The 13,384-nt window shown below is 33.3% G+C and overlaps 4 protein-coding genes across 4 annotated transcripts; 2 read left to right on the forward strand and 2 right to left on the reverse strand.

Annotated features, from left to right (window-relative positions):
• Positions 1-680: 680 nt before the first annotated feature.
• LOC128126840 (uncharacterized) lies at positions 681-2,251 on the reverse strand. Its single transcript, XM_052764977.1, has 3 exons — positions 1,844-2,251; positions 1,240-1,647; positions 681-1,094 (listed from the first exon to the last, which is right to left on the reverse strand). Exons 1-3 carry the CDS (start codon positions 2,249-2,251, stop codon positions 681-683), a joined length of 1,230 nt encoding a protein of 409 aa, XP_052620937.1.
• A 2,212-nt stretch (positions 2,252-4,463) lies between these two features.
• Positions 4,464-7,342, forward strand: LOC111895914 (protein PHR1-LIKE 2). The gene is made up of 6 exons (XM_023891965.3): positions 4,464-4,952; positions 5,783-5,859; positions 6,152-6,206; positions 6,344-6,422; positions 6,522-6,591; positions 6,811-7,342. Exons 1-6 carry the CDS (start codon positions 4,754-4,756, stop codon positions 7,174-7,176), a joined length of 846 nt encoding a protein of 281 aa, XP_023747733.1. The 5' UTR covers positions 4,464-4,753; the 3' UTR covers positions 7,177-7,342.
• A 155-nt stretch (positions 7,343-7,497) lies between these two features.
• Positions 7,498-10,490, forward strand: LOC111895915 (probable calcium-binding protein CML22). The gene is made up of 5 exons (XM_023891966.3): positions 7,498-7,711; positions 8,065-8,307; positions 9,701-9,903; positions 9,979-10,153; positions 10,233-10,490. Exons 1-5 carry the CDS (start codon positions 7,708-7,710, stop codon positions 10,343-10,345), a joined length of 738 nt encoding a protein of 245 aa, XP_023747734.1. The 5' UTR covers positions 7,498-7,707; the 3' UTR covers positions 10,346-10,490.
• A 107-nt stretch (positions 10,491-10,597) lies between these two features.
• LOC111895944 (ethylene-responsive transcription factor ERF062) lies at positions 10,598-11,461 on the reverse strand. The gene has a single exon (XM_023892000.2). It carries the CDS (start codon positions 11,459-11,461, stop codon positions 10,598-10,600), a length of 864 nt encoding a protein of 287 aa, XP_023747768.2.
• Between the last annotated feature and the right edge of the window lie 1,923 nt (positions 11,462-13,384).

The following is a 13,384-nucleotide window of genomic DNA, read 5'->3' on the forward strand; positions in this document are numbered from 1 at the left end:
TGTTCTAACCCTGATTTGAGTTCTAACCCTAACTTGAGTATCATCAACTCCCTCTTCATCATCCTCAGCTCCATCTTCATCATTGTCCACTTGTGATTCTTCAACTCCATCTTCATAGTCACTCTCCTCCTTGTTTTAAAATATGCCTTTGCAGCTTGTTTGGATTGGTGAAGCAAAGCATCAAATCCTTTAAGTTGTGATTGGGTGATATTAAGACATAAAAGGATCTCTACTTCACTGTATTTTGACTCTCTAATGTAACTCAAATCATGTAGTATTTGATCTAGATCAGCCATATCAAGACCATCACCTTCATCATCAATCTTAACATTTGCTTCCTGTGTTTCTGGTACATGTTCACTGGCAACAGTAGGTGCTGTTTGGGTGACAAATTGACTCTCAACATTAGGTGTTGTTTGGGTGACAAATTGAGTCTCAATCCCAGGTTCTTTTTTCATAGAACTTTCACATTCTTCATAAACATTGGTAGACCCTCTTCCACCACTTCTACCCCCTCTTCTACCACCTCTTCCACCACCTCTCCCACCTCTTCCACCACCTCTCCCAAGTCTAGTGTAATTGGTCAATTCTGGATTCAACCTTGGCCTTCCTATTTTCTTCTTAGGCTTTAGTGTTGGTTTGTCTGAGGGATTCTTGCAAGACACTTTATTGTGCCCCATTTACATATAATTCTGACATTGGACAGTTCTACCATTAGAGGAGACTTGGGAGAACCTATCTTGATGCTCAGAGACATGCCGTTTCCTTTTCATACAAGGCCTTCCTGGCATCCTTCTTTCAGTAGGTGGTAGTGGTTTGGTGTAAGGTGTTGGTTCCCACATATTACTGCCATTAACATGAAGGATATTAGACTCATAAGTAGCTAAGAACTTGTCCTTAACAAACCATGTGCTAATGAATCTAGCTGGATCCTGTTGTGTGTAAATTATGGTTGCTTGGGCATGGACACAGGGGATCCCAGATAACTCCCAAAGTCTGCATGTACAATACATCCCCTCTAAGCTCACTCCATATGAGTGGAAGCCATTTCTCACTTCAAAAGCATTCAAACCACTAGGATGGACATACAATTCCTACAAACACATTAACAGTTTTAATTAGTATACATATTGAGTCTCAATACTAAACTCATACATTGTCTTAATTTTATAATACTTACTTGATATCAAAAGCAAACTCATCCATTTTCTTAATAGGTCCTGGACACACATTATTCACCCATTTACATGCTTCTTGCTTCAAGTTAAATAACCTTTCCATCATACATAGTCTAATCTCCTCAAACATGGCCAACAAAGGCTTCTTTCTGGCATCAAGTATGATGGCATTAAAACACTCTGCCATTCCATTTTCAATAGCCTCACATGCCATTCCACCTTTAAAAAATGCCCTGCACCAAGATTTAGGCTCCCTTGCCATCAAATGATCATAAGCAGCAGGATTGACTTCTCTGATCTTCTCCATATTCAATTTGAAGCCTCCTTCAACAGTTGACTTGGCAACTGTCCAAAACATATTCTTGAACTCTATACCACTAAAGACCTTTCTAAAATTTGCATACACATGTCTTGCACATTGTCTGTGTTCCACATGTGGCAATACAACCTTTACAGCTTCCAAAAGACCCTATCAATTACATTAAAAAATTTCATTACTAACTGCTTGATACATGTATAAATGAAATGAAAAAAGAGATAATTGAAAACATTAACTTGTGTTGATCAGAAATTACACACAAATCCAAGCCTCCTTGTAATTCCAAGTCATCATGTAATAGTTCCAAGAACCATTGCCAGTTGGGCTTGTTCTCAATTTAAACTACCGCCAAAGCAATGGGATACACATGGTTATTTGCATCCCTCCCTATGGCAGTTAGCAGCTCACCTTTACATTGTCCTTTCAAAAAACTCCCATCAAGCCATATAACTCTTCGACAACCAAGTTTCCATCCTTCTTTGATAGCCTTAAAACATGTATACATTCTATGGAAAGTAGTAGTGTTATCAGGGTTTACAGTGACAAATATTTGAACTGTACTCCCTGGATTGGACCTCATTAGTTCATGTCCATAATCCCAAACTTTTGCATAGTGATCACTCAACTTTCCATCTATTAAAGAAATTGCCATACACTTTGCTCTATAACATTTTGACGATGAAACCTTGTAATGGAACTTGCTTTGAATAATAGCTTGCATTTCCTTACATTTCAGATTTGGTTTCCTCGTCATCTCCTTCAGAAACTGCCTAGCTATTTATGTGGGATCCATAAGATTAGCACTACGGAAATTCCTAACACAGGTATGTTGCTCAACCATTTTTTTTTGATTTGGAATGATCTTTCAGTGCTCATCCATGAGGCCTTTACAACAAAGGGACATTGAAATTTCTCAGGGTCACTTGCACATACAGCCATGAGCCTTACACTATTACATTTCTTGAACCTAATTGGATAACCCCTACTTATAGAGTAATTTGTCAAACAAAGCTTTAGTTGGTGTGGTGATTCATACCTCTCTCCAAGAACTACTTCATATTGTTCCATTTCACCTTCGAATCATGGGTTGAGTATTGAAACTGCAATTTGTCTTCATCGTCACCTTCACTATCACTCTGCTTCTCCTGCGGTGCTTCATCTTCCTACATTCCTTCAAAATCATTTAGGTTTATCTCAGGTATGGTGCATTCGTCAAGCGCTCCGTCTGTGAGAGTATTTAGGAACTCATCTTTGCATCGAATTCTTTGTTTGTGTTTGAAAAACTCATCAAATTCCACGTCAATGGTATCGAAGTCATCTACTGTCTCCATTATCACTACAAAACAAAAATTAATCAAATATTATAAGGGAAACAAGATATTAGAGGACCACATGGATTTTCTTACCTTTGATTCTTCTCAGGTAACGTTTTGCTTCGATGGAGGGTAAGAAAGGGTTTTTACAGAGGATGAGTAGATGACGGGGAGGTTAGTGAAGGGTGATAAGGATGAGCCAGCTGGGGTAACCGGCTATTATAAGAATTACCGGTTCCTAGGGTTAAACTGAATGTAATAGCCGGTAATCTGGCATTTTTCATAAGTGAAATTTAATTTATGACTAAATCATAAACTAGACCAAAATTTTAGGACTTTTTTCGCGGGTTTCCCTTTATTCAATCCCAATTGTTTATTTGGATTAGTGCTGAAGCTAAAATTTATGTTTAGCGGGTAGTTTGGGTGAAAAAACCATTTTTAGAAACTTCAACTATGTAATTTTTTCTAGCAATTGTTAGTTTTTTTTGAATGTTAAAACCGTCGTTCAAACAAAAATAATGATTAGTTTTATAAATATCCTAAAATAAAACATAAAAACTATCGTTTGCCATCCACTTGAGATTAATTTGTATGCATCATGTATGGACTTCAATGATGAAAGTCCACCTACCTTTTGAGGTGGTCGTTTGGACAGTTACCAAAACTCCAAAAGTGGCTTGGGGTATAATATTTTCATATATATAACATTTTTTTGTTGTTATAAAATAAATCAATACATTTTATATATAACCCTTTTAGCCGATTTTATTTTTATATCATCAAGCATTATGAAATTCATAAATTGATTATGTAAAGATGTCTTTGATTTTTGTTTGAGTGCTTTATAGTTTATACAAAAAATTGTTTGCTATATCATAAAGATTGCTGTGACATTTGCAAATCAAATCAAATTAATAATTTTGGCTGACCAATCGAAATGACTGAGAATAGTTTAGGGAAAGTTATGGTTATATATTTCAACTTTTACGCAGAAACAACAATTTCTACTATTCATTTCCAAGAAAAAAAATAATGAAATTAAAAAAATCAAAGAACTAAGGATCATGCAAAAAAAAAAAAAAAAAGCAACTGAAATCAACCGATTAGGCTTTATATCAAATGTTACCACTTATTAAAAGTTTTAGCCTATGTCAATATTTGGTCGAATGTCCAATTTATCATTATACATACCAATTTAAGTAAATTGATATCAAACTGTTCAAAACAACCATGCTGATTAAATTAACCATAGCAGTTTCACATGAGTTCACTGTCGAGATGAACTAGTGTCTAATGATAATCATTTGGTATGAAACGTTTCAAAAACAATTTGACCAATGTTTAAATATGTTTGGGGTGACTTGTAAATATCAAAATGTAACATTTAAACAAAACCAATATTACATACTATTTTAACATTTATAAGATTTTGTAGACACGAGAAAAAAGATAAATTTTCACAATTACATATCTTAAAAAGTCGAGAATGGAGTCTCGAGTATACGTTAAGAATATGTACTCGTTTCAATTTAAAATGCTTCTACGAATGGAAAAGTCTTTATTATTATTTTATGATGATTTATGAAAAGCAATATTTTTTTTGGCGTATTTTATATTTTATTAGGGTAGGGAGAGTGATAGGACTCCTCATGCCATGTTCTCCATGAGTAGTCTTTCTTCACTAAAAAACTAAAATGGCGAACTAAATAAGAATTCCATAAAAATATTGCAGGAGAGAGTACACACAAAAGCGACAGATTAAGACAAGTGAAGAAGACGACATCGCTGTCTCTCTCTCTCTCCCTCTCTCTCTAAAACATGCTTTTGGGCATCTCAACCCCCTGGCTCTTCTTTCCATTCATCTTTCGGGCCCTTTTTTGACCTCTTTATTCTAATCTTCAACAAACCCTTCAAAATCAAAGCGTTTTTGAACTGGGTTTGAAATGTATTCAGGGATTCACTCCATTTCGTTGGACGGAAGTAGTTTAGGGCATGGTGAGTTTCCTGGTCAGTTAGACGCTAACAATTTCGTTGGCGATCCGTGTTTGGTGTTGACCACGGATCCGAAGCCTCGTCTCCGGTGGACGGCGGAGCTCCATGAGAGATTTATCGATGCCGTTACTCAACTTGGTGGCCCCGATAGTGAGTATTTTATTGCTAATTTCGAGTTCCATGATTATCTTGTTCTATAATTGTTAAGCTTTTCTATTCGGTTTTGGTTACTTTATGATATAATTATATGATATAATCATGTAGCACCAGTTTATCTATTTTCCTAGGGTTTAGCGAACCTCCCAAATACATAATCTGGGACCAACATGTTACTTTTATCGTCATCAATTCATGGTGGAGTTTCATAAATAAATCTTTATCCACAATTTCATTTGGAAATCATTAGGGCTATCATCAAAAGACAAGTTGTATCTTCTCTCTCTCTTGAACAAAGGGGGAATTAAAGTAGTCATTTTGAGGTCTTACTTGCTTTTTCCAAAGTGATTATTGTTAAAATAAAAACTTGATAAAAGGTGCTTAAAGATAAGCTAGGGATGTTGCTTCTTCAAATCTAATTATTTGACCATAAAATTGGAACGATCAGCTTTTGTTAGATTATTTTGACTTGACAAATTGAAGAATTTTTTGCAGTTTGTCATTGCATGAAGAGAAGATTCTTCTCTTATTTGAATCTTGTTATATTGTGTTTAGATATTTAATGAGTTTATTTTGTTAAATAACTTATTATAATCCACTTAGCTTTTGGCATGTTGCTAACTAGTGATGTATACTAATTGCAATCTGAAACTTGGTTGGAGCTTTATTATGTATGTGGTCAATGTCGAATGTTGACTTGGCTTAATGTTTTTTGATATCATTTGTTTGATGTATGTGAATTTTGAATTAAAATGAAAATACTTGGATGAAATTGCACAAAGTCAATAATTTCTCACAATAGATGTTTCTTATGTGTATTTTAGAAGCAACTCCAAAGACAATCATGAGGACAATGGGCGTAAAAGGCCTCACCCTTTATCATTTGAAGTCACATCTTCAGGTTTCTCAATTTCACTACTTTCAAATATACTTTTTTTGTTGCATTTTGCATATAGGTGATTATGTGATGTTGAATTATCAGAATCGGAATCAGATAATATTTGGATGTGTTTCTGCTGTTTGAAGTTGTAATAATAATTAATAATTAATAAATAATCACTTCTGAAACATGTAGGAAACTATGATTAGTCACGGAAGTAATAGTTAAACAAGGGCATATAAGTAATTTTACTCTACCATAAGCCAAAGTAGGTTAACCAAACCTAAAAAACTTATGTTATTTGATCTTGCAGAAATACCGGCTGGGGAAACAATCTTGCAAAGAGTTAACAGAGAATTCAAAAGATGGTAATGACTCTATGACCCCTGGTATTTCCATATATAAAGACCAAAATACCCTCGTTATTATATATAATATATTGGTATTTATTTATTTTTTAGTTACAATCTTGATTCTCTAATAATGGACACGGTTGGATTTATAGCATCTTGCATTGCTGAGAGTCAAGACACGGGTTCATCCACAACATCGTCAACAAGAATGATGCCACAAGATTCAAATGAGTATGTTGAATTTAGGGTTTCATTTTCATTTTCAAAAAAAAAAAATGTTGAATTTAGGGTTCTTATTTCTTACCTCATTAATTGTTTGTTTTACAACAGTGGCTTTCAGGTTACAGAAGCTTTGAGAGTGCAAATGGAAGTCCAAAGAAGATTACATGAACAACTAGAGGTTAGTTTTTTGAATTTAAAAACTTAATACATTTGGATTCCGAATTTACTTTTTAAAAAAGTTTTTCATAAAATCACGTAATAGCTATTCTATTTTGTCAGTTTTTAAACCTAATTTTTATCATATATGTTAAAATCTAACTAGAGTTAAAAACTTTGTTTACAAGTTGAGAAATTTCACAATAATGGAAAAATTGTGAAACGATGTGATAATTTTCAGGTTCAACGTCGACTACAGCTTCGAATAGAAGCACAAGGGAAATATCTTCAATCAATTTTGGAAAAAGCATGTAAAGCTCTAAACGATCAAGCAGTTGCAACAGCTGGATTAGAAGCAGCTAGAGAGGAGCTTTCAGAGCTTGCAATCAAGGTAGCCAATGATTGTCCGCCATCTGTCATCCCAATCCCTTCATTTCCAGAAGTTGCTGCTTATCTTGAAAATGGAATCGCACCCAGTGTTGACAGCTGTTTGACATCAAACGGGAGCCCAGTTTCGCCAGCTGTTCTTAAGAAGAGACAACGAGCCATGTTTAATGGTGGAGATTCTTTGCAGTCGAACAGAATGGATGATGTTTGGATCGCTTAAGTTAATGCTTTCAATTTCTATTTTTTTTTTTTTTTTTTTTTCTGTTTTGCTTTTGTTCTATCTTCAATTTGGGATCACCGATTGTTCTCGATCATTTGTAACCTTAGTTGTTGTGAATTGCAAAACAAGAAATTGTTTGTCTTCAATCGATTTGGGTTCTATGGTTTTTGTTTTGTGGGTCTCATTTTCAGTGGAAAGAATTATAAAATGAAATGGGTAAAGCGAATTTGACATTAAGAATGAAATGAAATGGGTAAAGCGAATTTGACATTAAGAATGAAATGATTACGATGAAGAATGTGGTTTAAATGATATTAGTGGGGCGTTGTAATATCTACCTCCACCTTCGAGATTTGAATCAGGGAAGAATTTTTAATTCAAAAGTTGGAAGACCATTGTCGATTCGCTTTTCTAGAACCAGATTCTTTCATCTTTATCCTCTTTTTCCCCTCTTTATGTAAGCATTACTTGCTCAAACAAATCTATCAGTTCGATAGTTCCTCCATCTCTCTTCAAATAATCGAAGCTTCAATGGGTAAGTATCTTCATTTTCATTAACTGAATTCTCTTTTGTTTAACTGTCTTGCTTCTGTTCTCAATTGGGTTTCGCTTGTTACTAATTATAAACCTGAAACCTACGAATCTAAAGTATGTTTGATGCCCACCAAGTGTTTGATCTTTTGTCTGAACGATCTTCCCATTATGTTCATTGATTTTGCCACCCTATAGAACTTCAAATGTTAAAATCAATAGATTCATCGATTTATAGGCAGCTTTCTTAGCTTTCTTATTAACTGAAAACCTGAAATGAAAATGTCAGTCTAGTGCTAAAAATCTGATCTAGGTTAGTGATCTGAAATGGTGATTTATGAATCCGCTTTCTTAAAGGTACACCTCAAACACTCACTTCCATCAAGTCGTTGTCAAGTAAAGTTGGGGGTATGCTATGTTGTTGCAATTCAGTGAATCGGTATGAGAGGTTGGACAATAAACTTGAAAGAAAAATGATGGAGGTCAAGCAAAGTAGCTTACAAGGACAAACCAGTTTTAGATCTATCAACAGCATAATCTTGAGGTTTCCTCGATTCAAAGAAGGATTAAAGGAGATTCGAGGCGTTTTTGAACTATATGGTATGTTCAACAAGATTTTCCCTTATACCTTCCATATTCACCAAGTTAAAATCATGATTAAAGTTATTGGTAACACACATAGATACATAGATCTAATGTTGTAAACTACTCCAATAACCTTTAGATCAACCTAAAACCTTGATAAAAGGTATTGGTAGCCCATATAGATCTATGTAATATTCCAACATTAAAGTTACTGGATGAGTATAATACCACGTGGATCGACTTTTAAAGTCTTCTATTAGACTAGCCCAAAATCTATAAATCAACTTAAAACCATGATAAAAGATGTGTTTGGCATAAAACTTTTGAGAACTTTGGGTGTATTCTATATGGAACTTTTAAAGTTTTTAGTAGCTTTTAACTTTTAAATTTTAAGAAAAAACTTGAAAAGAAAAACTTATTTGGTTAGTAAAAGCTTTTGGCTTTTATTTTAAATAAAAAACTCATAATCGAAAAACTATTTCAAGTAGCTTTTGGTTTTTATCTAATTTTACACCTTTTATACCATTAATTTTACACCTTTAAAAGTTAAAAAATTCTTTTGCCGAACACTTCTACGCAATTAAAAGCTACAACTTCTGGCTTTCATTGAGTTTTGCCAATCACCATTTAGCTTTCAATTTTTTCGAAAAGCTCGGAAAAAAAAAAAAAAAAACTTAGTTAGGCGGTAAGAGTTTTTTAACTTTTATTCTAAGCAACTCGTCATTCAAAATCTATTTCAAGTAGCTTTTGAGAACTTTTAGTTTTTGATTTTTATATGAGTTTATACATTTAAAAGCCAACATTTGTATTTTCTAAACACTTTTATACAAATAAAAACTACATTTTCCATCTTTCAGCTTCCCGTTAACAACTTTCAACTTTGGACCACAACTAATTTTGTTAAACAATCCCAAAATATATCGGTAGCCAATAAAGATTCATGCAACCATCTAAACCCAAACTTTTATAAAAACCCAATAAGAAATCAGATATTGGTAATTATTTATATGTGCTACATCCCAAACCCAAAGTGATATATCCTAATACTCTACATCCATCCCAAAATTATTGTCCATGGAAAAAAATACATAGATTAAGGAAAACATTAATTATTACAAACTTTATTAAATGAAATTACAATTGTACCATTTTGTTGTATTTAATTTAATGGTAGTTGTATTTAGTTTAATGATAGTTTAATTCATAATGATGAGCATGTAAAAATGATATTTATTTTTAAAACTAAAACAAACTAGAAGATAATAAAGTTGTATCTACTTTTTTTTAACCCAATTACAGAAATGGCGAGGTAAATCTGTATAATAACATTTGAACCTAAAGTTACTCGGTTTAAGATTATAATTATAGTATTCACAATTCTTACTTGGGTAATTTTTATACTTTGTAGATGAAGATTCAAATGGAACCATCGACAACGAGGAGCTAAAACGATGCTTACAGAAGCTGCAATTTCAATGCACAGATCAAGAAATCGGCGATCTTTTCGTGTCATGTGACGTGGACGATAGCAACGGGATACAATTTAACGAATTCATTGTTCTTTTATGTCTGATTCACCTTCTCGCGGGTCCTTCTTCCTCATCTCAATCGGTAACCCTTTCTTCTTCGATCTCTTACTACCGATTCTGAATGAAATCCAATTAAAAATCAAAAATCGCGTTTCAGACATCGACAGTGGGGTCCCCGGAGCTCAAAGCAACATTCGATACCATAATCGAAGCTTTCTTGTTTCTTGATAAAAATGGCGACGGAAAGCTGAACAAGAAGGATATGATTAAAGCTATGAACGAAGATGACCCGATGGAGAAATCGCCTACACGTATCACCAAAACCCGATTCAGTAATCCTATTGCTTTCAACTATTAAATGTTTTTGTGAGTTGATGCAAATTTTTGAGTTTTTGTTTTGAATAAATGCAGAAGAAATGGACTGGAATAAAGATGGGAAAGTTAGCTTTAGGGAATTCCTCTTCTCTTTGATCGATTGGGTCGGATTCGACTCCACCGATGAAGTCCCTGTAACGCCGATTTGATTCCGGTGTACGACAATGGTGAAATTATCAGGCTTTTAGACTCCAAATCTTGTTCGTGTTATATGTTTTTAGTTCATATATATTCTTATTTCGTAAAAATACAATTTGATTATTTACAATTTTTATAATATAGTTTTTGACAAAAGTGTCGGCTTGTCAACAAGAATCAAATTGTCTCATTTAAATTCATTCATACTCTTATGCGTAATTTTGGGCAATGAAGATCATTCATAAACATAATATGATACACAATCACAAATCAGAAACAAGAAGAGCATCCCAAATTGAATCCATGTCTAAAGACGGCATTCTACTAAGCTGAATCCCTTCTCCGGCATCTGGCGGCACCACCACTTTAACCTCCGGCCCACCTACAACCACCACGGATGCCGGTAAGCCTGCCTCCGGCAATGGCGGGGCTAAGTCATCATTACCCTTGGTGTCCACCATCTCTCTTGACATGGCTTGCAACTTTGCTTTGAGCAAAGTTGCAGTGTCGCCGTTTATTGAGTTAGCTTTTAGCTGTTTTTTTAGATTTGGGAAGTTTAAAAACGCGCAATCGCCTCTTAGAATATATGCGGCTGTATCATATGCAAATGCAGCATCTTCGGCTTTTTCAAATGTTCCAAGCCATACACGTGTCCGGTTTCTTGGTAACCGGATTTCGGCTACCCATTTTCCCCATTGCCTTTGCCTTACGCCTCTAAATAGCTTCCTTGGTGAGCATATTGGAGTACTTTCGAATGCCGTATTTAGAATATGTCTTTTGGTGTATTTCATTGGTTGAGCTCTGGTATTCAACCAATAATGATCGTTAGTTGACTTCTGGCTGATCTTTAGCCAATCTGTTGGTTGCAGATTGGCTACAACCTCGAGGTTTTGGATAAACCTCGAGGTGTTGGTGAATAAACTTGAAGATGGTATGGTGGCTTCTATGAAGCCACCAAAATCTGGTGTCAAGAAAGATAATATTGAACAATTGCTGCCATCGCTTGCTCCATGAGTGGCGGGGTTATATTGAGTGTTTGAAAGGTTGGAATCGGAAAATGTTTGTGAGCCTTCTAGTCTTTGATGAAAATAAGAAGAAACTTGTGGAAAAAGATTGTGATTCTCCATTATAATTGAAAGAGATGGGAGGTTCAAGTGGGGCAAAGATGTGAAGACTTTAAGGTAATAAGGTTTATATATAGGTTGATTACTAAAAGAAAACAAACCAACAAACCAACTATGTGATTCATATTCTATTTAATCATAATATTTAATCATAATAAAAAAAGGGGTGGGATAGACTTAGTTTTGAAGAAAAATGTAAATAATAAATTAACGTTTATTAATTGTGCTGAATGAATTTTTTTTTTGGAAAACCTTTTTTTATATAAAGTAAACACAGTTCATTCACTACTTCAAAATACTTTATTTTGTTTCCAACAAAACTTGAATCATCTTAAAACTGTTTCGAGATGCCTTTCCAACTCGTTGGACAAGACGTTTGATAGTTTTTAGTTATGTTATTAAATAAATCTTAAACACATCGTTTAATATGCGTACTGAATAATAAAATGAAAGAATTCATTAAACTCAAACTTGTCCAATATCTTATGTGTTATATGTCAAAGCGTTTATATACTGTTATATTTCTATTTGAAGGGTTTTTTTATTTTTTTTTATTTTTATTTTTTTTATATCGAAATCATAATTGAAAACAATGATAAGTATATGTTTTTGTAAATTGGTCAAAATTATACTTTGAAGCAACATTTTTGATTTTATACATAGTCTAGCGGAACTAAAAGTTGGTCGGTCTGAATCAATTTATTTAAAATCTAATATTAAAAAAATATTATCTAGAGCTGTAATTAAACATTACCTTATACAACTAGATGTTTTAATTTGATTATTACCTGAAATGATTAAATCCAAAATTCAAAATGATGTATGCTCTCAACAACCTCCAACTCAACTCCACGCAAGCATTTGTGCTTGATAAGCTTTTCTATAGACCAATGGAACTTTCACACGTCATATACACCTTGAGCCCTTTTAAGTATATACGATGACAACTTTTATCTTTGTAGTTTATCAATTCTAGTATATCCTTTTACACATTTGATTCATATTAAAATGGATAATATATATTAAAATGGATAATATATTAAAATGGATAATATAGTTAAAACAAAAATTAGCATCTTCCTAAGTGTCAAACCCATGTTAACAAAGCAACATTATATCCTTCCAGGAATACTTTTGAATTAATAATTTACATAATTTAAATACCACATGATTTACTTATACAAATCAAAACACCATTATATTATAGCAAATATAACATCAAATACAGGTTTTAAAGATTTAAGCTGACAAACATATCCAATGAAAATTTAGGGAAGATCCAACACTCTTTGATGTGTTCGATGATGTTTTCTTTTAGAAATTTTAGCATTTACTTTTTTTTGTTAGAAAAAACTTAAATTTAAGAAAAGCTTTATTTGAAAGTACAAGTTTGAATTTTTAATTTTAAACAAAAAACAATAGAATTGTTGATTTTTAAAGTAAATTACACAAATGGTCCCTATGGTTTGGAATAATTTGCAAGTATAGTCCCCAACTTATTTTTTTAATTCGGAAGGTCCTTATTGTTTGTTATTGCTATACGTTTGGTCCCTATTGTTTGGTTTTGTTACGCGTTTGGTTCCTATCTTACGTAAAAAGACAATTATTTAAATAAGGAAAATGGTAGGGTAGGTAAGATAAGGTGAGAGGTGGGGTTAAAGGTGTGTTTATTTAAATAAATTTAAAAAAATCAAGGGAAAAATAGATTTTTTTATGTAAGACAGTGATCAAACGTGTAACAAAAACATACAGGAGAGACATTCCGAGTCAAAAAAATAAGTTAGAGACCAAACACACAAGTTACCCTAAACCATAAGGACCATTCGTGTAATTTACCCTCATTTTTATCCAACACCATATCTTTCTTTATTAATATATTCATTCAAAATAAATAAAGACCAAAAGAAAACATTAAATTTAAAATGT

Source organism: Lactuca sativa, chromosome 6, assembly GCF_002870075.4.
Source record: "Lactuca sativa cultivar Salinas chromosome 6, Lsat_Salinas_v11, whole genome shotgun sequence".
Classification (NCBI taxonomy): domain Eukaryota; kingdom Viridiplantae; phylum Streptophyta; class Magnoliopsida; order Asterales; family Asteraceae; genus Lactuca; species Lactuca sativa.

What these genes read in the sequence shown, in the direction of transcription:
- LOC128126840 (XM_052764977.1), bottom strand. Translation starts at nt 2,251, where the DNA reads ATGACGAGGAAACCAAATCTGAAATGTAAGGAAATGCAAGCTATTATT. An exon ending in TGTATCCCATTGCTTTGGCG is followed by an intron (nt 1,648 to 1,843) that starts GTAGTTTAAATT and finishes TGTAATTGATAG; the next exon opens with GGTCTTTTGGAAGCTGTAAA. An exon ending in AGCAAGAAGCATGTAAATGG is followed by an intron (nt 1,095 to 1,239) that starts GTGAATAATGTG and finishes ATGTGTTTGTAG; the next exon opens with GAATTGTATGTCCATCCTAG.
- LOC111895914 (XM_023891965.3), top strand. Translation starts at nt 4,754, where the DNA reads ATGTATTCAGGGATTCACTCCATTTCGTTGGACGGAAGTAGTTTAGGG. An exon ending in AACAGAGAATTCAAAAGATG is followed by an intron (nt 6,207 to 6,343) that starts GTAATGACTCTA and finishes TTGGATTTATAG; the next exon opens with CATCTTGCATTGCTGAGAGT. An exon ending in ATGCCACAAGATTCAAATGA is followed by an intron (nt 6,423 to 6,521) that starts GTATGTTGAATT and finishes GTTTTACAACAG; the next exon opens with TGGCTTTCAGGTTACAGAAG.
- LOC111895915 (XM_023891966.3), top strand. An exon ending in AGGCGTTTTTGAACTATATG is followed by an intron (nt 8,308 to 9,700) that starts GTATGTTCAACA and finishes TATACTTTGTAG; the next exon opens with ATGAAGATTCAAATGGAACC. An exon ending in TATCACCAAAACCCGATTCA is followed by an intron (nt 10,154 to 10,232) that starts GTAATCCTATTG and finishes GAATAAATGCAG; the next exon opens with AAGAAATGGACTGGAATAAA.
- LOC111895944 (XM_023892000.2), bottom strand. Translation starts at nt 11,461, where the DNA reads ATGGAGAATCACAATCTTTTTCCACAAGTTTCTTCTTATTTTCATCAA.